Source organism: Bubalus bubalis, chromosome 17 (genome assembly GCF_019923935.1).
Source record: "Bubalus bubalis isolate 160015118507 breed Murrah chromosome 17, NDDB_SH_1, whole genome shotgun sequence".
Lineage (NCBI taxonomy): Eukaryota > Metazoa > Chordata > Mammalia > Artiodactyla > Bovidae > Bubalus > Bubalus bubalis.
This window is the reverse complement of record NC_059173.1, coordinates 11,579,838-11,607,250: the sequence shown is the minus strand read 5'-3', so window position 1 is coordinate 11,607,250 and position 27,413 is coordinate 11,579,838. Positions and strand designations below refer to the sequence as shown.

Below are 27,413 nucleotides of genomic sequence, written 5' to 3'. Positions count from 1 at the left end.
CCCTGGTAGGACTCGGGAACGTGAGGGTAGGACTTGGTGGTTAACAGAGCCCTACAATAGGACACAGAACAAAGTAGGTATTCGATAAGCACATGGCTAGATGGACGGACAGATACGGGTGGATGGATACATGGGTAGATGGAGTGATAGCTGGATGATAGATGGATATGTGGATGGATGGATAAATGGAAGACGGACTGACGGACGAATGGACGGATGACCATGCGGACGGACGAGGGGTGGGTGGGTTGGCAGGTGACTGTCTGTATAGACAGACAGAAGGATGAACAGGAGGGTGCACAGGTGAACCGTCGGAACTCAAACCTGAGAAGAGAAAGGACGCCGCCCCGCCGTCCCTGCCGCCCCAAGAAGCACAGTACAGGGGCCTCGGCCTCTCTTGTTTAATGGTGGCACGGCCTGCAGTGCGGTTTCTGTGGCAGGGGGCCTGCGGGCCCTGCCCGGAGGCCAGGGCAGGCCGGCGCTGGGGGGCAGGGGCCACGAGCCTGGAGCCAAGGGGCTGACACTCCTGCTTGGCCCTGGGGAGAGCAGGATGCTTGGGCCCCTCCTGCCACAGGTAGCCAGAAACTTTGGTTTTTTGTAGGGTTTCCAGTTTCCGTCCTCCAGGAGGAGTAACAGGGTTTCTCCTTCCCCAGGGAGCGGACGAGCTGGGGTGGGGATGGGAGGAGTGACGCTGATCTGGAGCCGAAGCTCTAGAGCCATGGGCAGGAACAGTGCTGGGATGTAGGCATTGGGGCCTCTCCTGCCAGCCCCACTGGGGGCCCAGAACCGGGTCCCAGGACCTGAGGGTGGTAGTGAAAAAAGCAGGAGAGAGACGCAGAGGGAGACAGGGATTGCATCACCCAGCCAGGGGAAACAGTCAACGGAACCCTGGGGTTCCGTTCCCCACCCCGGAGGCCACCCAGACGAGAGTGAACCTGGCCCCGGGCCAGGTCCCCATCCGGGCACAGCAGGGCAACGATGCCCCCTCCCCTGAGGAGGAGGCAGGCGGAGGGCAGGGTGGCAGCCAGTCGGGTGGTCCCCACTGGGGTCAGCGGGGGCAGAAGGCAGCAGAGCAGAGACGGAGCTCAGTCCCAAGAGACCTCGATGGGCGAGAACTTCCAGAGGTCAGGTTGACCCATGTGCAGCATGCCGCTGAAGGGCGAAGTGCTCCACTGGAATGGAGGCAGCTGGTCCCACGTGGGGCCGCTGACTGCCAGGAGGCGCAGGGCCTTGGCCAGGGCCGTGCTGGTCACCTGCAGGTGCAGGGAGGGCAGGTGGCTAAGTCATCCCAACCCAGGAAGCCCTGCAGCTCCCCCCCAACTCTGACCCCCCCACCCACAGCCCCCCAAGCCCAGCACCTTCACGTCAATGCCCCCGTGGGAGCGCTGGTGCAGAGCCTGGAAGGGGTAGGAGCCGTTGGCAGGGTTGAGGTCGGAGCGGGCCGAGATGGCGTTCTCCCCGTTGGGCTTGGGGGTGCAAGCTTTGCACAGTGACAGGGGGTCGTGCAAGAAGTCGTTGTACCTGGACGTGGAAGGAGAGGAAACACCAGTTGTGCTGGGAGGGGAGACCGGACTCCAAGCGGCAGCCCCCTAACCCAGCCGCCTGCATTCAATGTGCCACCTGGGCTTCCATCACCCGCCTGCCTCGGCTGGTCACTCCACACCCATCACTCAGCCCTTGGCTCTGCCATCCCTCCCTCCGGGTAACCCTCTGGGCCCCCACTCCAGGCCAGGCTGGAGACCCCGCTTTGTCCCTTCACAGCATTTCCTGGAGTTCAGACAGTGCTTGCTACACGCCAACATCACTGTGAGTATGGGATGGCTCTGCAGCCCGAGGGAGAGCGTGCTCCCCGAGGACCACGGGGGCACGTTCTGTGCCCTTGGCCGTCCAAGGTCCTGCTGACGCCTCAGTCCCGCTGTTGTGGATGCATCACCCTCTGCCGCCCCCCTGGCTTGTCGGGAGGCTGAAATGAGTTACTATAAAGCCCCGCCCCACAATTCTGGGCTCCCGGTCGCCCCCTCACACCTCATAAGCCGCATCATGGAATCCAGGTCGTGCACCAGCGAGTGGTTCCGTCGGAAGATCTGGGCCCGGGGGCTCCCGTCGTAGGAGAACCAGGGCCCGTAGCGGGCCACTAGGGCCGGCAGCCCACTGGCGTTGAACACAGACTCAAAGGACCTGCCGGGGACGAGGATGGTCACTCACGACCTCCACTGACTTTACCTGGCCATGGCCTGGGAGGCAAAGAGGGCAGTCCTGCCAGGACACGAACACCAACAACCCTGACGGTCAGGATAACAATAATCATGTCTTTTGTTTGTGCTGCTGGGAAGTTTGGTGGGGTGGCCAAGTAACAGGTCTGGGCTCCAAGAGATGTGGGGTTCAAATTCTGACCTCACTACTGACCAACTATGGAACCTTGGGAACTTTAGGTACTTTCTCAAGGCCTGTTTCATCATCTGTGAAATGGATATAGGAGCCATGGTTACCACATGCGGTAGTTATACAGATCAAAGGAGATAATCTAGGACGAGCACCATGAGGGGTAAGGGGTACTGGTTGTGCAGCCGGTTAAAGCAACTCCAGCTGGGGGCCCACGGCAGGGGTCAGCACCTGAGGCAGGCCACTCCCCACCACCCTGTGGCAGATGCAGACTGGGAGACCCTACAGATGCCCACCTCACGACTGTACCCCTAAACTGTCAGGGCTTTCCTGGTGAAGAGGGGGGTGGGGTTGGTTTCTTTTTCTGAAAGAATTTTACTTTTTGTTTCTTTTCTTCCCGTCCCCCCCACCTTTGCTTGCAGGATCTTAGTTCCCCAACCAGCGGACTGAACCCACACCCCCCACAGTAGAAGCACAGAGTCTTTACCCACTGAATTGCCTGGGAAGTCCCAGGGTGGAACGAAAGAATCACCAGGGAAGGACCCCTCCTCTGCATGGAGAGCTGAGCAAAGGGAGGGGAGTACCAGGAAGCAGGACATACGGGATGTTGTAGCTGGCCCAGTAGGTCTTCTGGTAGAGTTCCGAGGTCCTGTCGGCCACCACCACCATGCCCCTGTGACCAGGAAGACAGACGGGGCGCAAATGGTGAGAGAGGGCTCCTGCAGGCACTGCCGTGCTCAAGGACCCCCGGAGGCTCCCCACTGCCCACGGGTAGATTATGTCCCAAATCTTGAGCCCAATCTGCGGCTGCCTTCTCCTCCAGGCTTGCATTCCTAAGGTCTCCCCTCCCACACACAGTTTCAGCGGCCTCCGGGCCTCTGCCAAGGTGGTTCCCTCTGCTGGGGCGCCCTGCCACTTTCCCTGTACTCACGGGATCTGCTCCAGGACAGTGAGCACCCTTCTCCCAGGGCTGGGCCCGCCAGGGACGAATGCCTTGTAGTCCACGATCATCCACTGGTTGTTGTACCTGCCAGACCCCAGAAGGGAGAGCTGAACAGAGCCAGGGCTGCTGCCCCAGCCGCCTGCTGTCCCCAGGGCCACACACAGCCAGGAATCACGTGGCCAGGGTGCTCTGGGCGTGTCCGGCCATTCAACCATCACCTGGACACTGTGACTCACCCAGCTGTCCTCACGCTGTCCTCTTATCATGCTGCTTACCTGCTCCAGAGGAGTCTGTGGCTCCCTAGTGCTTATTGGAACAAAGGTCGATTCTTCTGCCCAACGTCCTAAGACCCTGTCCAATCTGGTTCTGGTGTCTCTGGCTCCCAGGGTCCCATCCACCCATGTCTACCTCCTCGGACAGCCCTCCCCACTAGCCCCAGAGCTCTCAAGTTCCACGTTTCTTCCTGGCCTTTCTCTGGGAGCCTTCCCCAGGTGGAGGAGCCTGCGAGAGAGAGGTAAACCCTTTCCTTCCCCGTGCCTCCATTTCCCCACATATGAAACAAGAGGACTCTGCAAAGAGGGTGGGGTGCGTGGCCCTGGTGCCACGTCAGGTCCCCCAGGGTCTTGAGCATTAGTGGGGAGGTTGGGTGGGGGAGCCACGGTGTCCACTCACGTGCCACTGTTGAACCTCTTAAAGATGTCGGCCCAGGAGTCCCCGTCCAAGGCCAGGCGATTGGCCACGACGTTGCGCATCCACTCCAGCACGCAGCCCTTGGGCTGCACGTACTTCCACAGGGCCGGGTTCCTGTTGCCGATGGTGGTCTCCAGGGTCACCTGCGGGAGGGACCGGGGCTGCTGCACTGAAGCGTCACCTGACTCGCCGTGGGGCATGCTGCCCTTTAGTGGCAGCGCTGTCGCATCACTCGTGGCTCCGAACTGTTGACTACTTTTTTTTTTAAACTGGCCTCAGAAGCAGTATTTAGGGAGTCTACAGACGTGAGTGCAGAAACAGTACACCTTTATTTGCATTACCATCAAACCGAAACGCAGCATCTTCCACTGCTAGCGTGGGTGACACGCCAGTGTTATCAGCGGTACTTGAGACGGTCACCAACAGATGTCATGGATGTTATCCCACCATACGCAGGACTGCACACAACTCAGATCGGTTATGCTCCTTGTAACTTCCAAATTATGGCAGGTAGCCCACCTGTAACCAGTTTCTTATTTAACACGCTAATAAAGTAGCATCTCCCGGCAGACCCCAGAGACACCGCAGGCTCTGTCTCAGACCACCGCAAGGAAGCGAATAGTGAAGGGAAGCAAGTCACATGAATTTTTATCTCCCAGCTCATAAAGAAGTTGTTTCCACCATACCGTGTGTGTGTGTGCTCACTCAGTCAAGTCCAACTCTTTGTGACCCCATGGACTGCAGCCTGCCAGGCTCCTCTGTCCACGACTCTGTCCTCTGTCCAGGTAAGGATACTGGAGTGGGTTGCCATGCCCTTCTCCAGAGAATCTTCCTGACCCAGGGATTGAACTCATGTCTTCTGCATTGGCAAGTTGATTCTTTACCACTGAGCCACCTGGGAAGCCTTTCCACTATACTATAATCTATGTAATTTATTGTAAGTGTGCAATCTACTATAAATCCACTATAAATATGCAATAGTATTATGTCTTAAAAAACAATGCGCATATCTTAATTTAAAAATAGAAATGAAAAGACAAAAACAATACAAATCAAAAAAACGATTACAATAGTCATATTAAAGGTCACTGATCACAGATCACCGTAACGAATACAATAATAATGAAAAAATGAAAAATATTGCGAGAACTACCAAAATGTGACATAGAGATACAAAATGAACAAATGCTGGTGGGAAAATGGTGTTGATAGACTTGCAGGGTTGTTAAAAACCTTCAATTTGTAAAAATCACAGTATCTGCAAAATTCAATAAAACGAGGTATGTCTGTATATTACATTAAAAGCTTACTTAAATACTATTTCGATAAATGCATGTCAATGTAATTAGTCTCCTTTATAACCCTGTATATTGGTTTATGCATTTAAAAGTATTATTCTAAGAAGGGGTTCAACAGCTCCCCAGATGGCCAAAGGAGCCCATGGCACAGAAACAGTTAAGAATCCCAATGGAAGGTAAATTTCCCATTTGGACACTTTGCAGGTAACAGAATCAAACCGGGATCAATCCTGCAAGGATCCACTGTCCTTCCCCAGGCTTCACTCTTGCTTTCCCAGCCCCAGACCACAGCAAGGGGGGCCCCTCACCCACTCCCTGGCCTCTCTCAGGCTTGTTCCCACATCTGGGGGGACTAAATGCCCTGCTCCTCTCATAGACTAATAGAAACAAAAAAGGCCTTCCATCCCCCTCACCAGGAACTGGTGTCTTCTGCATCTAGGCTGTTTTTTAAGGGATGTTTTTTTCTCTTCTGCAGTGTTGCCCTGGTGACCACAGGGCTTGCTGAAATCCACCAGGGGTGCCAGGAACAGATTTCTGAGAGTCTGGCACCCAGCCAGGAAAACGGATAAAAACAACACACTGGAATAAACAACATTTATTCAGAGAACCCGGCCAGGCTGAGAGGGGGCTTTGTGAAAAACAAGAGGAAAAGCAGAACAAGAAAGAGCAGAGTCATGGTGGAGAGAGAAATGGCTTTTCCTAAATATATAAACACCAAATGAGGTCACTTGGGCAGAGGATATTTTTAAAGGGCTCAGACCAACAATTTCCCAAGAGCTGGGTGACAATGCAGAAGTCCAGGTCAACCGCAGGGTCTGGGGCCTGGGAGCTACGTTTTTTGAGAGCACCCCCTGGTGGAGGATGGACTCATGCAGGGGTTGCGGGGGGGGTTGTCCACCTGCCGCACCTGAGCTGCCAGGTGAGAAGCTGCCTGGGCAGGAGAAAGGTAACACAGAAGATGACTCACCAGCCCACTGCCAAGGATGTAGAAGTCATCACAGGAGAAAATGGTACCAGGGTAGGATGAGAAGATCACTTTGTTGCCAGGAGCCCGGGTGGATTCCGCTGCAAGGGCGAGAGTGAACCCAAGTGGGGGCAGGGTGGGGGCTGGTCAGACAAGTCCATATGAGGACCCCTGCACCTCCACCCAACAAGACTCGGGGGTCTCCAGGTGGGGCAGCAGGCATCAGAGGAAGCCCCCCACTCCATTCTTTATGAGAGTTAGCAAACCAGGCCATTTGTATAAAAGCTAGTAGCAAAATGGATATATAATTTTTTAATTATTATACCTTTTTTGGCTTTCCTTTTTTACTGCAAAAATCTACTGCAAAAAAAGATAATTCAGAGAGCAAATACCCAGGAGTCTCAGAGTACACACTCCGTGTTGGGCGGAGGGGGTGGTTATCCCCTGCTTTACCAAGGTATAACGGATAAATAAAAATTGTGCTTAAGGTTACACTCGGTGATGTTGGGACAGATGCAGACACCGTGGAAGGATGACCACCAGCAACTAATTTACACACCATCATTTCACACAGTTACCTTTGTTGTCTGTGGTGAAGACACTTAAGTTCTGCTGTCTTGGCAGGTTTCGAGTATACAGTACTGTGTTGTTAACCACAGTCACCACAGCGTGCTTCAGGGTAAGTACACTTTAAAAATCTTACTTGTCTTCTAACTGGGAGCTGGTCCTCTCTGATCAACATCTCCCTATTACGGTATGTAAGTGAGATCTAGTTCCCCCACCAGGGATTGAACCCGGGCCCCCTGCACTGGGAGCACAGAGTCTTAGCCATTGGACCACCACGACAGTCTCAAGTCTATTCATTTTTAGGAGGTCCACAGATGCACGTATAAGTGCATCCCCCCAAATCTAGACGCATCCAAACCAAAATGGCATCAGCGCTGTCCTCTTAGGAGAGGTCTGGAATATGGGAGGAGGGCATCGAGGGAGATGCATTTCTCCATCTCTAGTGCTGGAATTTGTGGCAGTGAGAACGTACTGACACATTACTAGTATAAAAAAATGTTTAAACAAATGGAACGATGAGGTACATTTTATTTAAAAGTCCAGGAAAACAAAGTAACTCAATGTTCACAGAAATGATCCCCTGTGGGTTACGGAGTGTTCCAATGACTTTGATTGTGTGTGTATTGTTTTGCTGTGTTTTCCAGTTTTCTATAACATACATGTATGACTTATGTAGGTTTTTTTTAAGACTGTTTTTTGATGTAGATCATTTTTAAAGTCTATATTGAATTTGTTACAATACTGCTTCTGCTGTTTATGTTCTGGTTTTGTGGCCTCCAGGCATGTGGGATCTCAGCTCCCTGACCAGGGATCAAACCCTCATCCCCTGCATTGGAAGGTGAAATCTAACCACTGGACCACCAGGGAAGTCCCTATTTCCCCACTTCTTGAATCTGAACTGGTCCCTTGACTTGCTTTGAGCACCAGAATGTTGTGCCAGTTTCGGTGGGCCCTCAAGAGGCGTTCCACACTTCCCCGCCCAGATGTCACTGGAACAAGCCTGAGCTAGCCTGTGGGAGGACGAACGACCATGGAGCCCAGCTGTCACATCATCCCAGCCGACAGCAACCCCCAGACATGCAGATGAGGCCATCCTAGGTCGGCCAACCCACCCCAGCTGAATACAGAAGCACTGGTGAGCCTGGCCAAGGTCAGGAGGCTTGGTTCAGAATAGCAAAACCACACAGGTGACCCACAGACATGTGAGTAAAAACAAATGGCTATTTTAAACCTTTGTTTTAAATTTGGGGTGATTTGTTATGCAGCACTAGCTTGCTGATACACTTTGTGAGATAAAAATTAAAAGGAAATAAACAAGTTAACAATAATATGAACCCTTAGCGTGGCCTTACAGTGACCCCAGTGTATACAGGGCCAAGACCCACACCTCCTAGCACTGTGCACACTGTGTACCAACAGACACGCCCACACACAGAGATCCACCCACACCTACCCACCTTGAGGCCCTTCTCTGAACTGGAACCAGTATTTCTTCATGATGCGCAGCATGTACTGGTAGGAATGCCAGGTGTTGTGGGCAACCAGGAGGTCACTCTGGCCAGGCAGCAGTTTGATGAGGGCAGAACAGGAGCCAGAGCCCATAGCATGGTTGGTCTTGGTCTTATTCAGGGCCACCTCTAAGTCTTCAAGGTCCCCAGAGATCTGCAACAGGCTGTGGAGGGCCAGGGTGCTGGAGGGCTACCACACCTGCATTATGTACCCATTTCACAGAGGAGGAAGCTGAGGCACTGGGAGATCTGGCAACCGGTCCGAGGCCACGTAGCCAGGAAGTGGCAGGGCTGGTACTGGAACCCGGGCCAGTCTGACTGCAAGGCGCATGGCCCTCTCCCCTGCCCTATGCACTCTGGGGGTGGCACTTACAGGAACCCCAAGGGTTTGATGGTAAACTTCCCAGTTGGAAAGGCCACACTGCCTTCATAGCTGTCCTCCAGGCCCTTCAGCTGCAGGAGGGTCAGCCGCACCTGGGGAGGGGGGCAAGGGGTGGGGGCAGAGGGAGGGTGAGGCCTCTCTCCCAGGCTCATACCTTCTCCTGCAATGGTGGGGGGAGGGTCTGGCAAGAGAGGCTCAGATGCACCCTCCAGGCTCCAGCCAGCCCTGACCCCCTCCTTAACCACAGCCACCCCTCCAAGCTAAGCACCCTCCTGCCATCACCTAACTGCATGTCTCCATTCTGTGCCAACCCCAAGCCACCCCCTATAAGGGCCCAGCCCAAAGCCACCTCCTCCAGGAAGCCTCCCAGCCTGCCCTGGCCCACTGTGGACTGCTCCCTGTTCTGAGTTTTGTTACTGGCTATGCTGCTGGCTCAGGGCACTGGTCTCACGTGGCTGACTTCTCCCCACTGTCACTGTCATTTTCTGTAACCACGGAGTACAACACTGGGTCCCCCATGGGGCCTTGGCCTGGGCTGAACATACACCAGGCACTTAGCAAGTATCTGTAAGACAGATGGACAAAAGGCCAGATGGATGGACGAGCAGGACTGATAGATGGTGGCTGCTGAAGTAAACAAGAGGACGGAAAGAAAGGCAATTATCTATATGGACAGGAAGGTGGAGAGGAGAACAGATGCTCAGGCAGGTGCTGAAGTAGACGCACAGGACAGGATGGATCCATTCCCTCATCTGTCAGTACGCAACAAACCTTCACTTACCGAGCACCGACAATGTGCCAGCCCCTGTGCTAGGCACTAGGGCCCGCACAGCGGCCTTGTACCTTGCCTGGTCCTCACGGGGCCTGAGTCCGGTTGGAGACAGGCACTGAATGCCCTGTAAGAGTGCTACCAGGAAGGGCAGAGAGGGCAGGCGGCCGTGAGGAGTGGTGGTGGGGGCCGGACGGAGGGGGAGGAAGAAGAGCGTTCCAGGCAGAAGGAACAGCACTTTCTAAAGCCCCGAGGCAAGAGGTAACACATCTTCCTCAAGGAACTGGGAGGAGGCCAGAGGCTGGAGCACAGATCAAGGTCAACAGGCTGGGGAGGGAGAGGGTGCCGGGGGCTTCTGAGGCCACATTATGGGCTGCGGCATCACCCTGGAACAACAGGGCAGCCCCTGGTGAGATTTACGAAGAGCCGAGACAGAGCAGAGGGGATGGGCCAATAGATGGACAGACGGATGAGTGCCAAGACTCTGATCAGAAAGATGAGGAATGAAGCAGGGAAGGTGGTCAGTCAGCAAGACGGCTAGACAGGTAGAAGGGAGGGCAGATGGACAGACAGGTAGATGATGAACCACGACAGGTAACCAAACAGCATATAGCAACAAGGTGGGTGGACAGAAGATCTTGACGACAGGGCTAAGACGGGCAGGTAGGTGACAGATGGATGAATAAGAAGAGAGTGAAAGATGGACAGGCTTGTGGAGGGTGGACAAATGAGCTGACAAACGAGATGCATGGATGGGTAAATGGATGGACAGATGGAAGAATGGGCAGGTGGATGGAGAGATGGATGGAAGAATGGGCAGGTGGATGGAGAGATGGATGGATGGGTGGGTGGGTGGAGAGATGGATGGAAGAATGGGCGGGTGGATGGAGAGATGGATGGATAGGTCGGTGGAGAGATGGATGTATAGGAGGGAGAAAGGGAAGGGTGGACATGGAGGGAGGGAAGAGTGGACAGATGTGAGAATGGACAGGCAGGCAGATGGGCAGGCAGATGGGTGGGTGGGTGGATGGGTGAGGGAGGGAGGAAGGAAGGGCTGGCTGACAGGAGTGGGAGACAGGTTGGCCAGTGGAACAGCGGCAACTGCAGTGGCAGCAGGTCCCTGAAACTGACCCAACCTGCTGCCCCAGCCCCCCGCGCATGGGGGCTGCGCCCACCTGGTGCCAGTAAGCAGAGCCATTGTTCAGCTCCATCTCTTTCTGCATCCACTCCAGGTTGGCCTCTAGGAAGTTCTTGAGCCTCTCGCAGTAACCGACTTCATACTCGAAGGGGCCGCAGTAATTCACCACCGTGTTCATCCAGTACATGTAGATGAGCTAGGGGCAGAGGGGGAGTGAGGTGGGTGAGGGCAGGGGTGGGGCAGCAGGGCTGCTCTCTTCCCTGAGGACCCCCTGACCCCCCACTCGGGCTCAGAGCCCCCACTCCCATCCAGATCTCCAGAGAGTCCAGGAGCCCTGGTGGGGACACCCCTGCACCTTTGCCCATGCCGGCTTCTGTCCCCCAGGGCCCTCCTCACCCAGCCAGCTCTTACTCCCTCCCAACAGGGCTCAATGCCCCTGGCCGCCTCCTTCTTCTGAATGCCTTCAGCATTCACCGTCTGTCCTAGATGATGCCTCTTTTGCTACTGGGGACCCCCGCCCTCACCCCACCCTCACCGCAATCTATACATGTGGTCGGTCAGTCAATGTCCAATTTCGTAGAGTACCTACTATGTCCTGCCTCAAGCACTGAGGACACCACCGTGAACTTGGCAAGAGAATCTCGTGCCAGTTCTCCCTGCCCCCGCTGTCACATGAACTAGTCTGGACCGGGCTGGAGGGTCAAAGACCACAAGACCCCGGTCGCCTCCACCACCCCAGCTGATCCACCTCCCTTGGGGGCCAGTGTACAAGCTCAGGGAGATAACATGGGCAAAGCGCCTGGCACGTGTGTCTGGGCTTCCTCACGTGAGAACCACATTGGGCCTTGCCTCCGTGTTCCTGGCTCAGGCTACGAGGACCATGAGAGGTGGAATTGTGCCTCATTTACCACTGGGCACCCCAAACCATGAGGGCCTGACCCAGTGTCTGACCTCTCCCCAGACATCGAGGTCCCAGGAGGGCACCTCAACTGCAACTGGGGGTCAAAAAGAGGAGAGGGAGTTTACAGAAGGCTGTCGGCCGTACCCCGTCTCCTTGACGCGCTCTGTCCCCCTCACCACTATGCGTCTCAGACTCACCACGCTGCGCGTCCATTTTCACGGCTCTATCATCCTGCACTGTGTTTGGTACCGCAAGCCGGTTGCCCGGGGGCTACCTGCTGGTGGCATTTGAGTGTTCCCGCCTCGGAGGCTACTCTGAACCCCTCACATGCATCCTCGGGTCATCTCTAGGGTACATGCCTGAGGAGCGGGGCCACTGGGTCCTAAGGGATGTGTGCGTTCAACTCTACAGGCTAACACCGACTTATTGTCCAGCAGGGGTGTCACATCCCCACGCACCCTGTGGGAGCACGGCTGGCACACCACAGCCTCACCCATTCCCCATGCCTTCTGAAAGGTGTGACTACCACTTTTAAACAGCCCCAAAGCAGTTAAAGCAACACAAAATCTTGTTTACGGTTTCATCAAATGTAGTAAAACCAATTTAACCCAAGGAAGGGAATGGAAATAACCTGGTCCACTCACTGATGAATGGATAAATAAAACTGTCTATCCCTAAGATGCGATATCATTCGGCCATAAAAAGGAATAAAGTTCTAACACACACTAAAACGTGCAGGAACCTTGAAAACAAGTGAAAGAAGCCAGTCGCACAAGGCCACATATTGTATGATTTCTTTCATAGGAATTGTCCAGAATAAGCCAATCCGTAGAGACAGAAAGTAGATTAGCGGTTGCCAGGGGCTGGGTGGAGGGGTGGAAAGGGAGGGGACTGCTAACGGGTATGGGGTTTCTTCCTGGGGTGGTGAGAATGTTCTGGAATTAAGATAGTGGTGGTGGTCGTGTAACCTTACGAATATAGTAAAAACCACTGGAGTGTACACATTTTAAAATGGTGAATTTTACGGCACGTGAATTCTATCTCAATAAAAATGAATGAATGAATGAAAGGGAATGGGAACGGCAGCCACCCCGTGTAGTTTGGTGTGTGTCTCTGGGCTAGGGGAGGCAGGGAATGGTGTTGAGAAGGGGGTTTCAATTAATATTAGTAACGTTCCAGGGTTTAGTTGGGGCGTTTATTTTATTATTAAGCTTTGTAACTTGGAAACGCGTGTTGGGGGCCAGCGTGAGGCACTCCGCCCGTGGCAAAGGTCATGAGGAAGGAGGCTTGGCATACGCAAAGGCGGGATCGAGCCTCAGGAGTCCCCCTGGAAATCCTCGAGCATCTACCCCCATAACCAGAGCCTGCCTACTTTACTACTTTGTGCTCTCACCTACACCTCTGACTTTACGGGGGGCTGTCCCCACCACCTCTTTCAGAGAAGGAGTTAACTTAGAGCTCCAGTTAATAATAATTCCTGGGCGTGACAAGAGTGTTTTAACCTACAAACTCCTCTGAAGGTTCTCTAGCCTGCCTGACAGGCTTGTCCGGCCACATGTGATTGCTCAACCGTGAGAGGCATGAGATGCTTTAAACTTTCTAAAAACAGGTTCCTTAGAAAAGTTAGAAAACCATTAGTATAAGTATAGTGGGCTGATTAGAAATTGTATTGGTGAAGGGTTTTTCATTTGTTGAGCCAATGTTCGCTGCTAAGTCTCCACATCCCCTGCCCTTATACACATTAATGAATATATAGAAGAAATAAGTATTAACCTTTGATATTAATCATGTTGGACCTTAGGCTAAGTAAATTCTTTCCTTAATTAAAACCCACTACACCCTCACCCTATAGGAATGTAACTTTATCTGGTACCTTCGGAAGGTGGAATCTTTTTTAAGAATAATCACCCCTGGAGAAATAAGTGTCCTGGTTGACTGACCACTGTCACAAGGAGAGGGTCATAAATTGTCAGCAGGCCCTCTGGCCACAAGATGATGTAACACCCCTAAGACCTCTGTATACATTTGTATGAAGCACCTGACTTTGATAAAAGTCAGGACTGCTGACCCCGTGTGACTTTTGCATAACATCTCAGTGTATAAAAGTAGACCACGGAAAATAAAGAATTGGGATCAGTTCCTCGAAAAACTGGTCTGCCCATGTCTCTCTCTCTCAAACTCTGGCTGAGTCTCCATCTGGAGCGTGGAACCTGCCATGCTTACTAATTATGCCTGGGCTTCTAAAATCCGACAGGGGAGGCCTCAGTGTCTCCTCTCCTTCGGGAGAATAGAAGGATGCCTGCGCCCTACGTAAGTGGTGCAAGCTTCTTGTCTTGAAGTTTTATTGGTCTCCCGCGTAAACCAAGCTACTCAGCCTCTTTTCTCCACTGAATTTTCCTACTGAGCTATCCTCATTCTATTACTCTTTACATCTCTAATTAATATCTAATTGAAGCTATTGTATTCTGATCCTCGCCGACGCCATCCCCACTTCGAACTCCCTGGATCAGCCGGGGCTGGACCCCGGCAAACGCATTATGTGTTTTCACATGCATCAAAGAGTACCCGGGGTAAATGTTCAACAAAAACAGGTGAGCCTTTTCTTCCCAACTGGATGGAAGGTTGGAGGTGGGGAGAGCCCCCTACGCACATCTCAGACCCCTCTGAAGCTCTCTAGGGAACACACTTGCTGGGTGGGGGGAGTCCAGGGTTCCCCGACTGACCAGGCCCTCACCTCCTCGGACACAGCGGCCTCCACCACGCCCGCAGCATAGGCCTGCAGACTGTCATTGAAGCGGCCGTTCGTGTGCAGCTCCAGAAAGGCCCACCTGCAGAGGAAGAGAGGGGGACACCTGGTCAGCGAGGGGGTGAGCGTGAAACGGGCGCTCAGCTCGGCTTGCGGCTATCTGCAGCTTTAAACCACAGAAAACAACTCAGTGACGAACTGCCATTCACATGGATGTCTGTCAGTCTGCCTCCGTGCACATCTCAGGCTGAGTCCCTAAAAACGGAACTGCTGGGTCAAAGGATACATGGATTTTTATTCTTAACAGATGCTTACAAACAGAACTGAACTAACCGTTACTCCCTGCCCTGCCCCCATAATACAGCTACTCCCTAGTCCTTAGTCCTTAAAGGTGAAGGGGTTAGTTCTTACCAAAGGAATACGAGAGCCATGGACTTCCAGGTAATGACTCACACAGAATCACAGATAAGGACAGGAAAACACAAGAGCCTAGAATAAAGGTCTTAAATTTTAAGGAAAGCAGAAGACAAAGAGAGCCTGGGCTCTCTCAGGCTGACTTTGAATCCTCAGGTCTGTTACTGACTGTGTACCTTTGGGCAAATTGCCCTCTGTGGGCCTCCGCTTTCTCATCTGTAAAATGGGCAAAGTGACTCCCACTTCAGAGGTTTGCCATGGCAGGTGCCAGAAGAGAACTCACGTTTTACAGCCACTAAATAGGTGTCTTATTACAAATCTGAGAGGGGAGGTTTGGAGTGATCAGTAGATTTGGTGAATTTCAAACAGGGCCCAGTATGTAGATTCACTTATGACCAAAAAAAAAAAAAAATCACAGGGAATCAAGAGAGAATGTATACAAATTACCTAAAACCAAAAAAGCTGTTTCAGATGCTAAGTCTTGGTGATAACTGAAAGGTCAGTGGCCTTCCTCCAGACAGCCCCTCCTTAAAAGCTCTCTGGCGGGGAGCAGGCTCAGTTAGGGCCATGGACTCAGGCAGTGGCTGAGAACCCACCTGTGACCCGGACTCTCACAGCCCTTATGGAGCCGTAGGAGGGTCCTTGTTCACAGCAACCTTTTTTTTTCTGGCTGTACTGCTTGGCTTGCAGGATCTTAGTTCCCCAATCAGGGATAGAACCCGTGCCCTCTGCAGTAGAAGCTCAGTCTTAATCACTGGACCACCAGGGAAATCCCTGGCATTTCTGAGTAGAGCTGGAGAAACCTGGACCCTCTCGAAACATCTGGTGTTAGGGGCCTAACACAATAACCTACCCATAGACGTAGTGGGCATAGAGAACCTCGTGGCAGGCTGCCATGTGTAAGGAGGTGTCAGACGCTAGGATTTTTCTTTTTTTCCTCCAAAAAATAAAAAACAGGATTAGAGAAGGACAAATGGTAGATTCAGGATTACCTCATGTTCAAAAGCATTACACACACACAGAGACATACACCAGTACACATACACATACATATATATATATATATATATATATATATGTTTTGGCCTGTTAGGCACAGAAAATTCTAGAAGAAAGAACTCACAGTGGTTTTCTATATGAAAAGAAAGAATGGGGGCACGGTTTATCTTCCACATCCCATCTTACCTTTCTAAACTGCTAGAATTTTTTTTACCATGAATAGTTAAGTGTGTGCTCAGTCATGTCCGACTTTCTGCAACCCCATGGACTGTAGTCCACCAGACACCTCTCTCCATAGGATTTTACAGGCAATACTGGAGTGGGTTGCCATTTCCTTCTCCAGGGGATCTTCCCAACCCATGGATCAAACCCACATCTCTTGTATCTCCTGCATTGGCAGATGGATTCCTTACAACTAGCGCTACCTGGGAAGCCCAGAACAATTAAGTACTATTAACTATTAACCTAATAATTAAGTACAAAAATATAAAAGAATGCAGCTTGACTCTTTCAAGCTGGATGAAAAGGAAAAGAATGAGTGGACAGGAATAACCCACTACGAGCCAGGCCACGGTACTGTAAACAAGGAATGAGTCAAGACAGTGCCCTGTTCAAGACAGTGCCTCCTGCATTCCTGCCTGGGCTGCCTTATTCCAAAGGGCAACCAGGGTGATTCCATTTGGATGGTGAAGCTTATTAACTTCACCAGAGTCCCCAAAAATCTGGTCAGGTGGGTTTCAGCCTATCTTTCCAGAACACCTTGGAAAGACCTTGGAAAGGATTTCAGTGCTGAAGCCCCTGAGGCTGATTTCTGAGGATCCTTCTGTTGCTTCAGGCCCTAAGCCCTTATCAAATGATTCTTTTCCAGAACCTTGCAAGGCTGTCACCATTCTCACCACGAAAGAGAGTCAGCTGCTGCTGATCACCTGTAGTAAGTGTCCGGGTAGAGATCTGAAACTAGATCTCTCTGATGTTAAACCTGAAACCTTGCTGCAAACCAAACCTTCGTACTTTTTCAGCCTCAGTTTTCCCATCTGTAAAATGGGAAGGTTTTGGACATCAGCAAATGACTTCTGGAATCCCTCACTGCCATGCTGGCTGACAAGTTTGAGATACTATCCCAGTTCCTGGACAAAAAACCAAAAACACAACAACAATAACAACAAAAAACAAACTACTGAGAAGAGAGTGTTTCTAAAGAAAAATGTTCCCATTAGACTACTCTTGATTCAGAGAACATGGCCTTCCTGCTTGTTTGGTTCTAAAATAGCTGATCGCTTTAGAAGATGAAAAGGGAAGAGATCGATGAATATTGTTCTGGTTTGTTTCTAATGCACTTCCTTGACAAAAATAAAAAGTCAGCTGCACTGAATCTATTTCCTCAATATTTTTTTTTTTTCTGGGAAGTCTATGGCCCACACTGTGATTTTATGTCAGGGGCAACAAATACGTCTGAGATGACGCCAGGGTTTAATGAACAGGCCACGTTTGAGAAGAAAAAGCCAGACCATTCTTATGAAATGAGCATGTGTGCATGCTCAATTGCCCAGTCGTGTCTGACTCTTTTGCAGCCCCATGGACTGTACCCCACCAGGCTCTTCTGTCCATGATTTCCCAGGCAAGAATACTGGAGTGGGTTGTCATTTCCTTCTCCAGGGGATCTTCCCAACCCAGGGATCGAACCCATGTCTCCTGCGTTGGCAGGTGGATTCTTTACCACTGAACTACCAGGGAAGCCCGTGACATGAGCAGGTCACAAATCTCCCTTCCCCATCACTGCCGTTTCAGCGTATAGCGTGCCCTGGACATCCTCTACTATGTGGGAAGTACTACCATATCTGTGGCTATCACTCCTTTTCCATTTATGATGGTGTGTGAAGAAGGCTGAGTGCCAAAGAACTGATGCTTTTGAACTGTGGTGTTGGAGAAGACTCTTGAGAGTCCCTTGGACTGCAAGGAGATCCAACCAGTCCATACTAAAGGAGATCAGCCCTGGGATTTCTTTGGAGGGAATGATGCTAAAGCTGAAACTCCAGTACTTTAGCCACCTCATGAGAAGGGTTGACTTACTGGAAAAGATTCTGATGCTGGGAGGGATGGGGGGCAGGAGGAGAAGGGGACGACAGAGGATGAGATGGCTGGATGGCATCACTGACTCGATGGACGTGAGTCTGAGTGAACTCCAGGAGTTGGTGATGGACAGAGAGGCCTGGCGTGCTGTGATTCATGGGGTCGCAAAGAGTCAGACATGACTGAGCGACTGAACTGAACTGAACTGAAGTTGATCTTTTGTGACTTTTCAAAGAAACAGTTGGATAACAAATAAGAACCTGCTGTAGAGCACAAGGAACTCTATTCAATACTTTTTAAAGGCCTATATGGGAAAAGAATCTTAAGAAAAAAAAAAGAGTGGATATATGTATACATATAATGGATTCAATTTGCTATATACTTAAAACTAACACAACATTGTAAATCAACTATACTTCAATAAACATTTTTTTAAAAGAGTTGGGTAATAATTAGCCATTTTACTGGGCTGTGTTTCTGCTTGTTGGGTGGTAGATTTGGGTTGTTTCCCAGCTTCCTATTAGGTTAATTCCCTCTTATTGGTATTTACTTCCTCTCTTAACTTGAAGGCAATTTAGATCAAATAGCTGGTTGGGGGGGATCAGGTCAGAAAAGGTAAGGTTGGAGGGGTCAGCCTCCCCAGGACCAAGGCCAGAGCCAGGCTGGGGCAGGCGCTGCCTCTGGGGGCATCTCTGATCCGCCAAGTGTCAAGTCCTAAATGTTTCAGGCTTCATGGGGAGTGTCAGTCCAGTCAGATATGGCACAACTGAAAGAAGAGAGATTATGGGTGAAGGGACCATGTAAGTTATCCTGAAAATTCCAGATCTGGTGAAAACTCAGGGACAGAAAGGAAGGAAAGATATCAATTCTAGGCGAACAGAAGAGTCAAATCATGATTTCCACTCTCCAAAAACTGAGACAAGTCAGCCGACCCCAGATCAGAGGTTTGGGTGCTTAGTAAAGAGGATCCCCCAGCTGTCTTTCTTACATCTCACTCCTGAGTTCTCAAGAGAGTATCTTTGGGAGGAATTCCCTGGTGGTCTAGTGGTTAAGATTTGGTGCTTTCACTTCCATAGCCTGGGTTCAATTCTTGGTCCAGAAACTGAGATCCTACAAGCTGCAGAGCACAGCCAAAAAAAATTTAAAAAAAGAGGGTGTCTGAGGGCTTCAGTTTTCCAGCTTATAAAATGGGGGCTTCCCATGCAATTTTCCCTCCACCATAGTCCCAAATGCTGTCAGACCCAGAAGGAAAGGGGCAGAGTGGACAGAAAAGATGCTGGAACAGTGAAGTGAGAACAAGGAGTGTAGAAGAGACCAGGGTTCACTTCTCAGTTTCCCCAACTGTAAAATAGGGGCAGAAGACACCCATTTCTTTTCTCTTTCATTCACTCCTTCCTTTAGTAAATAAACAGAGGTACTCTGTGATCCCCCTGAATTTTCCTTCGAACACCACCTTCAAGGGAGGAAACAGGCTCAGACAGGTGAAGTGATTTGCCCAAGTCACACAGCACCAGAGCTGAGCCTGGAAGAACTTTCCATCCAGAACAATCATGGGAGCCCTCTCCCCACTTTTCTGTTTTCCATAATTGACAGCAACACAGCCCAGTGGGTAACTGCTGGGGCCAAAGCCCCTCTCCCATGTTGAGCCTTACCTCTGTGCCTCCTCCCAGCTGATATCCAGGCAAAGACTGTCATTCTCTCTTAGCTCTGCTGCTGCTAAGTCACTTCTGCTGCTGCTGCTGCTTCTAAGTCGCTTCAGTCGTGTCCGACTCTGTGCGACCCCATAGACGGCAGCCCACCAGGCTCCCCTGTCCCTGGGATTCTCCAGGCAAGAACATTGGAGTGGGTTGCCATTTCCTTCTCCAATGCATGAAAGTGAAAAGTGAAAGTGAAGTCGCTCAGTCATGTCCGACTCTTTGCGACCCCATGGACTACAGCCTACCAGGCTCCTCCGTCCATGAGATTTTCCAGGCAAGAGTACTGGAGTGGGGTCCCAGTGCCTTCTCCGTTAGCTCTGCTAAGCAGGGCCAAAAATATATGAGTCAGCAGAGACTGGGTCACCAGATTCTAGAGTGATATCCCACAGAGTTCTGGTTTCTTTGTAGATGCCAGCCTACCCTGTGGCTTCCTCTCCCTGGGAGCCCTCCCAGATTAGCCCCACTCAGCTCCTGTGTCTGCAGTAAATCCTCTTCCCACGATCTCAGGTCTATCTGTCTATCTAACACCCTCCCAAGTGCCATAAAGCCCCAGAACTGGGGTGTCCTCAGTGTCCTGTGTCTCCCCAACACCTGCAGGAATGAATGCATGCCAGAAAACTGGATGAGTCCAGGATGGGATAGTGTGGGCAGGGCCTAGGGGACACAGAGTTCCCTAAGACCTCCAACAGCCTGGAGCCTGGGCCTGCGCCTTGCTGACAAGCCTATGAGGCAGATGTTCCCCACTTCCAGGATTTTCCCTCCTCACAGTTTCCCCCACTGAATGGGGGCCCCCTCAACTCTGTGTCCCCATGGCCAAGCACACCAGGTGAGTGAATGAATGAATGAATGGGCACAGGCCCTGGTACAAGGCCTGAGAAAGGCACTGCCCAACTTCCCAGGCAGAGCATATCCTCAAATTCCAAGCCACAAGATGGGGAAATGAGAGCCCAGACAGAGGAGTTAGGTAAGAGCCAGACATCAGAATGACAGCCCAGACCCCAGTGACAAGGACAGTGACGGTGACTGCCAAAGACGGAGTCCTTGGCTCCATACTAAGCATCTGGACAAGCGACTTTCCCCTGGACCAGGAGAGAGGAGGGAAGCGGGGAGCAGAAGCCAAGCAAGGATACCATCTGGGTCTTTGTGAATTTGGGGACTCTGTTTTCAGACTGGCCTAGAATCCAAGCTCAGTCCTGCTGCTCTGGTTCCAGAAAGGAGGCAGGTGGAGCTGGCACCCACAGGGTAATCTACAAACAAGGAAGTGAGAAATTTCTCCTGGAGAGGTACTACTATCCCTCCGGTCCCTGGGAGTGAGACGGGGGTTGGAGAAGGAAAGTGCTGGCCTACGTGGGGATTACTGTGTCGCCAGGGAAACAGAGGTCCTCTCATCCCTGGCTGAAGGCAAAGGAGTGGCCCCTGTGAGCTGAGGGAGGCTGCACTGGCCCCACCCAACCACGGCGCTGCAGCCTCAGAGGAGGGAAACTGACCCGCAGGGAGACAAGGATAGGACTCGGTCACCGGCAGGAGGCCAGTCCTAGGGGCCGGCGAGGCCCGGCGCCCACGCAACTTCCTCCCCCGGCCGGCCCGCGCGAAATCCGGCCAACCCTTACCCGGTCTCGCGGATGGCGTTGGTAAGGTTGGCCCAGGCTACGGCGTCAGGGTGGCGGCCATCCACCAGGCGCAGCTGGCCCGTCTCGGGGTCCAGGAGCAGCGAGCGACAGCGGGAGGCGGGCGGAACCGGCATCCCCCGTCCCCGTTGGCCCCTCGGGGTCTGGATCGCGCCGGTCAGGCCACTCAGGAACAGCCCGACCAGCAGGGCCAGCACCAGGGCCAGCGCCAGCGCCCGCGTCACTGCCCGGGCCAGGCGGCCGCCCGGGGAGCCATACATCGGGGCCACCATGACGGCGCGGAGCTGGGCGCCGCAGCCCGGCTCACGTGACAGCACTCCTCTGCGGAGGGCGGGGCCTGGGCGAGCTGGGAAGGGCTGGATACGGCAGGAGGCGGGGCTTGGGCCAAGCCTTTCCGGGTGGGCGGTGCCCTGGGGGCGGCACGTGAAGGGGCCATCTTAAAGGGGCCAGGCACCCTCCTTTGCCTACTCAAACCTTGCCGTAGCACTCTTCCTCCCAACTTTTTTTTTTCTTTTTCTGAGATTGAGGGATCTTAGTTCCCCAACCAGGGATAGAATCCAGGCCCTTGGCAGTGAGAACACGGAGCCCTAACCACTGGACCACCAGGGAATTCCTCCAACTTTTTATTTTTCAAAATTTTGAACCTCAAGAAAAGTTGCAAGAATAGTGAAATAAATACTCATATGCCTGCCATCAATTGCTAACATTTTGTCACATTTTATTAATTTTCTCTAATATATATTAAAAATATATTATTATTATAAATGTATATATTTGCTCAACCATTTGCAAGTTAACTGAAGACATCGTGTCTGATCAACCCTAAAAACTACAGATGATCATATAAGAAAAAAGATATCATCCTTCATAACCACAATACCATTATAACATTCAGGAAATTTACCATTTACTAACACTAGTAAAGTAATGCTCAAAATTCTCCAAACCAGGCTTCAGCAGTATGTGAACCATGAACTTCCAGATGTTCAACCTGGTTTTAGAAAAGGCAGAGGAGCCAGAGATCAAATTGCCAACATCCACTGGATAGTCGAAAAAGCAAGAGTTCAGAAAAACATCTATTTCTGCTTTATTGACTATGCCAAAGCCTTTGACTGTGTGGATCACAATAAACTGTGGAAAATTCTTCAAGAGATGGGAATACCAGACCACCTGACCTGCCTCTTGAGAAACCTGTATGCAGGTCAGGAAGCAACAGTTCGAACTGGACATGGAACAACAGACTGGTTCCAAATAGGAAAAGGAGTACGTCAAGGTTGTATATTGTCACCCTGCTTCTTTAACTTATATGCAGAGTACATCATGAGAAACGCTGGGCTGGAAGAAGCACAAGCTGGAATCAAGATTGCCGGGAGAAATATCAGTAACCTCAGATATGCAGATGACACCACCCTTATGGCAGAAAGTGAAGAGGAACTCAAAAGCCTCTTGATGAAAGTGAAAGAGGAGAGTGAAAAAGTTGGCTTAAAGCTCAACATTCAGAAAACGAAGATCATGGCATCTGGTCCCATCACTTCATGGGAAATAGATGGGGAAACAGTGGAAACAGTGTCAGACTTTATTTTGGGGGGCTCTGCAGATGCTGATTGCAGCCATGAAATTAAAAGACACTTACTCCTTGGAAGGAAAGTTATGACCAACCTAGATAGTATATTGAAAAGCAGAGATATTACTTTGCCAACCAAGGTCTGTCTAGTCAAGGCTACGGTTTTTCCAGTGGTCGTGTATGGATGTGAGAGTTGGACTATAAAGAAAGCTGAGCACCGAAGAATGGATGCTTTTGAACTGTAGTGTTGGAGAAGACTCTTGAGAGTCCCTTGGACTGCAAGGAGATCCAACCTGTCCATCCTAAAGGAGATCAGTCCTGGGTGTTCATTGGAAGGACTGATGCTGAAGCTGGTCCAATACTTTGGCCACCTCATGCGAAGAGCTGACTCATTGGAAAAGACCCTGATGCTGGGAGGGATTGGGGGCAGGAGGAGAAGGGAACAATAGAGGATGAGATGGCTGGATGGCATCACTGACTCGATGGACATGAGTTTGAGTGAACTCCGGGAGTTGGTGATGGACAGAGAGGCCTGGCATGCTGTGATTCATGGGGTCACAAAGAGTCGGACATGACTGAGTGACTGAACTGAACGGAACTGAACTGAATGATAGTCTAATAATACAGGGTCTTTATTCAAATTTTACCAGTTGTCCCCAAAATACTTCCTTTGTCTTTTTTTACTTTTGACCCAATGTCCACTCCTCACACAATACACAAGAATAAATTCCTAAATGATGAGCATCTAAATGTAAAAAATGAAATTGTAATTACCAGTAGGTGAGTGCATCCTCAGTCGCTTCAGTCATGTCAGAGTCTTTGAGACCCTATGGACTGTAGCCCGCCAGGCTCCTCTGTCCATGGGATTCTCCAGGCAAGAATACTGGAGAGGGTTGCCATGGCCTCATCCAGGGGATCTTCCTGATTCAGAGATCCAAACCGCACCTCCTGCATTGCAGGTGGATTCTTTACCGCTGAGCCACCACCAGGGAAGTATACAAGTATATGGGTGAATTCTTCCATAACTTGTGTGTGGAATAAAGATCTCTAACTATGATTCAAAATCCAGATGCAACAAGAGATTAGTACAGAGCCTTCTCTGGCCGTCCAGTGGTTAAGGCTCCATGCTTCCAATACAGGGGACACAGGTTCCATTCCTGGTTGGGGAAATAGGATTCTACATGCCCAAAACTAGGATCCCACAGGCCACAGTGCTGCCAAAAAGTTTTAATTTTTTAATTAAAAAGAAGATTAATAAATTTGACTACATAAAATTTTCTTTAGCTTTTACATGTGAAAAATACCATAAGTGAAATCAGAAGACAACTGACAAACTAGGAGAAAATATTTACAACACACATAATGGATAAAGGAGTATTCTCACTAACAAATGAGTGACTCTCTAAATTTAATGGGGAAATGTGGAAACAAGATAGAAAAATGGACAAAAAAAAGTATGAACAGATGATTCATGAAAAAAGGTGTTAAAGTAATCTTTCAACATGGAAAATCCTTACTTCATTTACCATAAGAGAGAAAGACAGTGATGGGAGAAGGGAACTAGATTGGTGGCTGGAGCACCTGCTGGAGACAGGCCTGGATTTGTGGGAGATGTAGTTTGTGAGGGTTGGAAAGGATGTTGAGAGAGATGAAACACCTTGTCTCTTTCAAGCCTCAAAACTGCCCTCTGGAGACTTCCCTGGTGGTCCAGTGGTTAAGAATCCCCCTGTCAATGCAAGGGACACAGGTTTGATCCCTGGTCTGGGAACTAAGATCCCACACGCAATGGGGCAACTAAGCCCTCGTTCTGCAACTACTGAGCCTATGCCCTAGAGCCTGTGCTTCACAACAAGAGAAGCCACTGCAATGAGAAGCCTGCAACGAGGGAGCCCGACTCGCCACAACTAGAGAAAACCTGTGCGCACCACACCAGCGAGGACCCGGCACAGCCAAAAATAAAGAAAGAGGTAAAATAATTTTTAAAAATTGCCCTCTGGTTTGAGTACTAGCAGAAGAGATCAAGAAGAGGTGGCAAGAATACACAAAGAACTACACACAAAAGATCTTAATGACCCAGATAACCTCGATGGTGTGTTCACTCACCTAGAACCAGACATCCTGGAATGCGAAGTCAAGTGGGCCTTAGAAAGCATCACTACGAACAAAGCTAGTGGAGGTAGTGGAATTCCAGTTAAGCTATTTCAAATCCTAAAAGATGATGCTGTGAAATTGCTGCACTAAATATGCCAGCAAATCTGGAAAACTCAGCAGTCAGTGGCCACGGGACTGGAAAAGGTCAGTTTTCATTCCAATCCCAAAGAAAGGCAATGCCAAAGAATGTTCAAGCTACTGCACAATTGCACTCATCTCACACACTAGCAAAGTAATGCTCAAAATTCTCCAAGCTAGGCTTCAACAGTACATGAACAGAGAACTTCCAGATGTTCAAGCTGAATTTAGAAAAGGCAGAGCGACCAGAGATCAAATTGCCAACATCCATTAGATCATAGAAAAAGCAAGAGAATTACAGGAAAACTTCTGCTTTATTGACTATGCCAAAGCCTTTGACTGTGTGGATCACCAACTGTGGAAAATTCTTCAAGAGATGGGAATACCAGACCACCTTACCTGCCTCCTGAGAAACCTGTATGCAGGTCAAGAAAGCAACAGTTAGAACCGGACATGGAACAATGGACTGGTTCCAAATAGGGAAAGGAGTACATCAAGGCTATATATTGTCACCCTGCTTATTTAACTTATATGCAGAGTACATCATGCAAAATGCTGGGCTGGAGGATACACAAGCTGGAGTCAAGATTGCCGGGAGAAATATCATCAACCTCAGATATGCGGATGACACCACCCGTATGGCAGAAAGCAAAGAGGAACTAAAGAACCTCTTGATGAAAGTGAAAAATGAGAGTGGAAAAGTTGACTTAAAACTCAACATTCAGAAAACTAAGATCACAGCATGCAGTCCCAGCACTTTATGGCAAATAGATGAGGAAAAAAATGGAAACAGTGACAGACTTTATTTTCTTGGGCTCCAAAATCGCTGCAGATGGTGACTGCAGCCATGAAATTAAAAGACACTTGCTTTTTGGAAGAAAAGCTATGTCAAACCTAGACAGCATATTAAAAATTAGAGACCTTACTTTGCCAACAAAGGTCCATCTAGTCAAAGCTATGGTTTTTCCAGTACTCATGTATGGATGTGAGAGTTGGATTATAAAGAAGGCTGAGTGCCAAAGAATTGATGCTTTTGAACTGTGGTGTTGGAAAAGACTCTTGACAGTCCCTTGGACTGCAAGAAGATCAAAGCAGTCAATCCTAAAGGAAATAAGTCCTGAATATTCATTGGAAGGACTGATGCTGAAGCTGATGCTCCAATACTTTGGCCACCTGATGCAAAGAGCTGACTCATTGGAAAAGATCCTGATGCTGGGAAAGATTAAAGTCAGGAGGAGAAAGGGATAAGAGAGATTGAGTTGGTTGGATAACATCATCGACTCATCAGACATGAGTTTGAGCAAGAACTGGGAGATGGTGAAGGACAGGGAAGCTGGCATGCTACAGTCCATGGGGTCACAAAGAGTCCGACAAGACTGAGCGACCGAACAACAACAATCCCCACTTTACAAATAAGGGAATTGAGGCCCAGTGAAGTCAAATCCCAAGGGCCTGCAGCAAGTAAGTGGGCTAGTTGGATTCTACCCTGGGCTTCTCTGCCTCCAAATTCTAAGCATTTAACTCCTTAACTATGTGGATTCCTGTAAACCCAGCTTTGGGAGCTAGTGAATCACTGCGGATCTCAGCTTGCATGGAGAAAAGGTTCAAATGGCCATAGGTCATCAAAAACAAAAAGATTTTCCTTAAATGATAAGAATATAGATCCTACATGCCACAATTAAAGATCCTGTGTGCTGCAACAAAAGACTAAGCACAACCAAATCAAATAAAATAAAAATTTTAAGACAAAAAAGCAAGCTAATATGTTCTAAAGTTATTATAAACCAGACATTGTTCTAAGAACTCAAGTTTCATTAGATCATTTAATCCTCATACTGTGTATCCAGGGGACAGGTATCTATATCATCATTCCCATTTTACAGATGAGAAAACAGAGCCACAAAAAAGAAAAGTAACTTGCCGGAACATTGCACCACTTGGAAAAGCTGAAGCTAGGATTTAAACTCAGACAGCCAGACCCTGCGTCCCATGTGTTCATTCCTTATCTAAAAAATGGCAAATGCAAAATTCTGCCCCTGGAGTGTGCAAGCCACAAACAGGATCTGTCAGTGACTACAGCCACGGTGAACTGCCGAGGAGAAGGACAAAGAAGCAACACAGGGGCTCAGAAGATCTCAGTCACTCCCAAGCCGGTAACTACAAAAGGCTGAATAACATCCTCCCAAAGATGTCCACATCCTGATCCCCATGACTGACAAATACGTTACAACACACGGCAAAAAGAACTTTGCATATGTGATTTTTTAAATATAATATTACTTATTTATTTCCTTTATTTTTGGCTGTGCTGGGTCTCTGTTGCTTTGAGGGCTTTTCTCTAGTTTCAGCAAGTGGGAGCTACTCTCCAGCTGTGGTTCGAGGGCTTCTCACTGCAACAGCTTCTCTTGTTGCTGAGCACAAGTTCTAGGGTGGGTGGGCTTCAGTAGCTGCAGCATGCGGTCTCAATAGTGGTAGCTCATGGGCTTAGTTGCTCCAAGGAAGGGGGAATCTTCCTGGATCAGGG

The 27,413-nt window shown here is 50.1% G+C and overlaps 1 protein-coding gene and 1 long non-coding RNA gene across 2 annotated transcripts; both read right to left on the bottom strand.

The window, feature by feature from the left end:
• Positions 1 to 386: 386 nt before the first annotated feature.
• On the bottom strand, positions 387 to 21,427 carry PLBD2 (phospholipase B domain containing 2). The gene is made up of 12 exons (XM_006053023.4): positions 21,079 to 21,427; positions 14,277 to 14,370; positions 10,679 to 10,837; positions 8,726 to 8,826; positions 8,302 to 8,516; positions 6,281 to 6,378; positions 3,998 to 4,158; positions 3,314 to 3,409; positions 2,984 to 3,055; positions 2,026 to 2,178; positions 1,359 to 1,521; positions 387 to 1,253 (listed from the first exon to the last, which is right to left on the bottom strand). Exons 1-12 carry the CDS (start codon positions 21,366 to 21,368, stop codon positions 1,086 to 1,088), a joined length of 1,770 nt encoding a protein of 589 aa, XP_006053085.3. The 5' UTR covers positions 21,369 to 21,427; the 3' UTR covers positions 387 to 1,085.
• On the bottom strand, positions 5,075 to 6,274 carry LOC112579920. The gene is made up of 2 exons (XR_003104217.3): positions 5,727 to 6,274; positions 5,075 to 5,273 (listed from the first exon to the last, which is right to left on the bottom strand). It is a non-coding gene; the product is annotated as an uncharacterized LOC112579920 (long non-coding RNA).
• Positions 21,428 to 27,413: the final 5,986 nt, after the last annotated feature.

Coding starts and splice junctions, on each gene's coding strand:
- PLBD2 (XM_006053023.4), bottom strand. CDS start 21,368: ATGGTGGCCCCGATGTATGGCTCCCCGGGCGGCCGCCTGGCCCGGGCA. Junction 4,159..6,280: donor ACATCCTTGGCAGTGGGCTG/GTGAGTCATCTT, acceptor TCCCTCCCGCAG/GTGACCCTGGAGACCACCAT. Junction 1,522..2,025: donor TCCATGATGCGGCTTATGAG/GTGTGAGGGGGC, acceptor TTCCACGTCCAG/GTACAACGACTTCTTGCACG.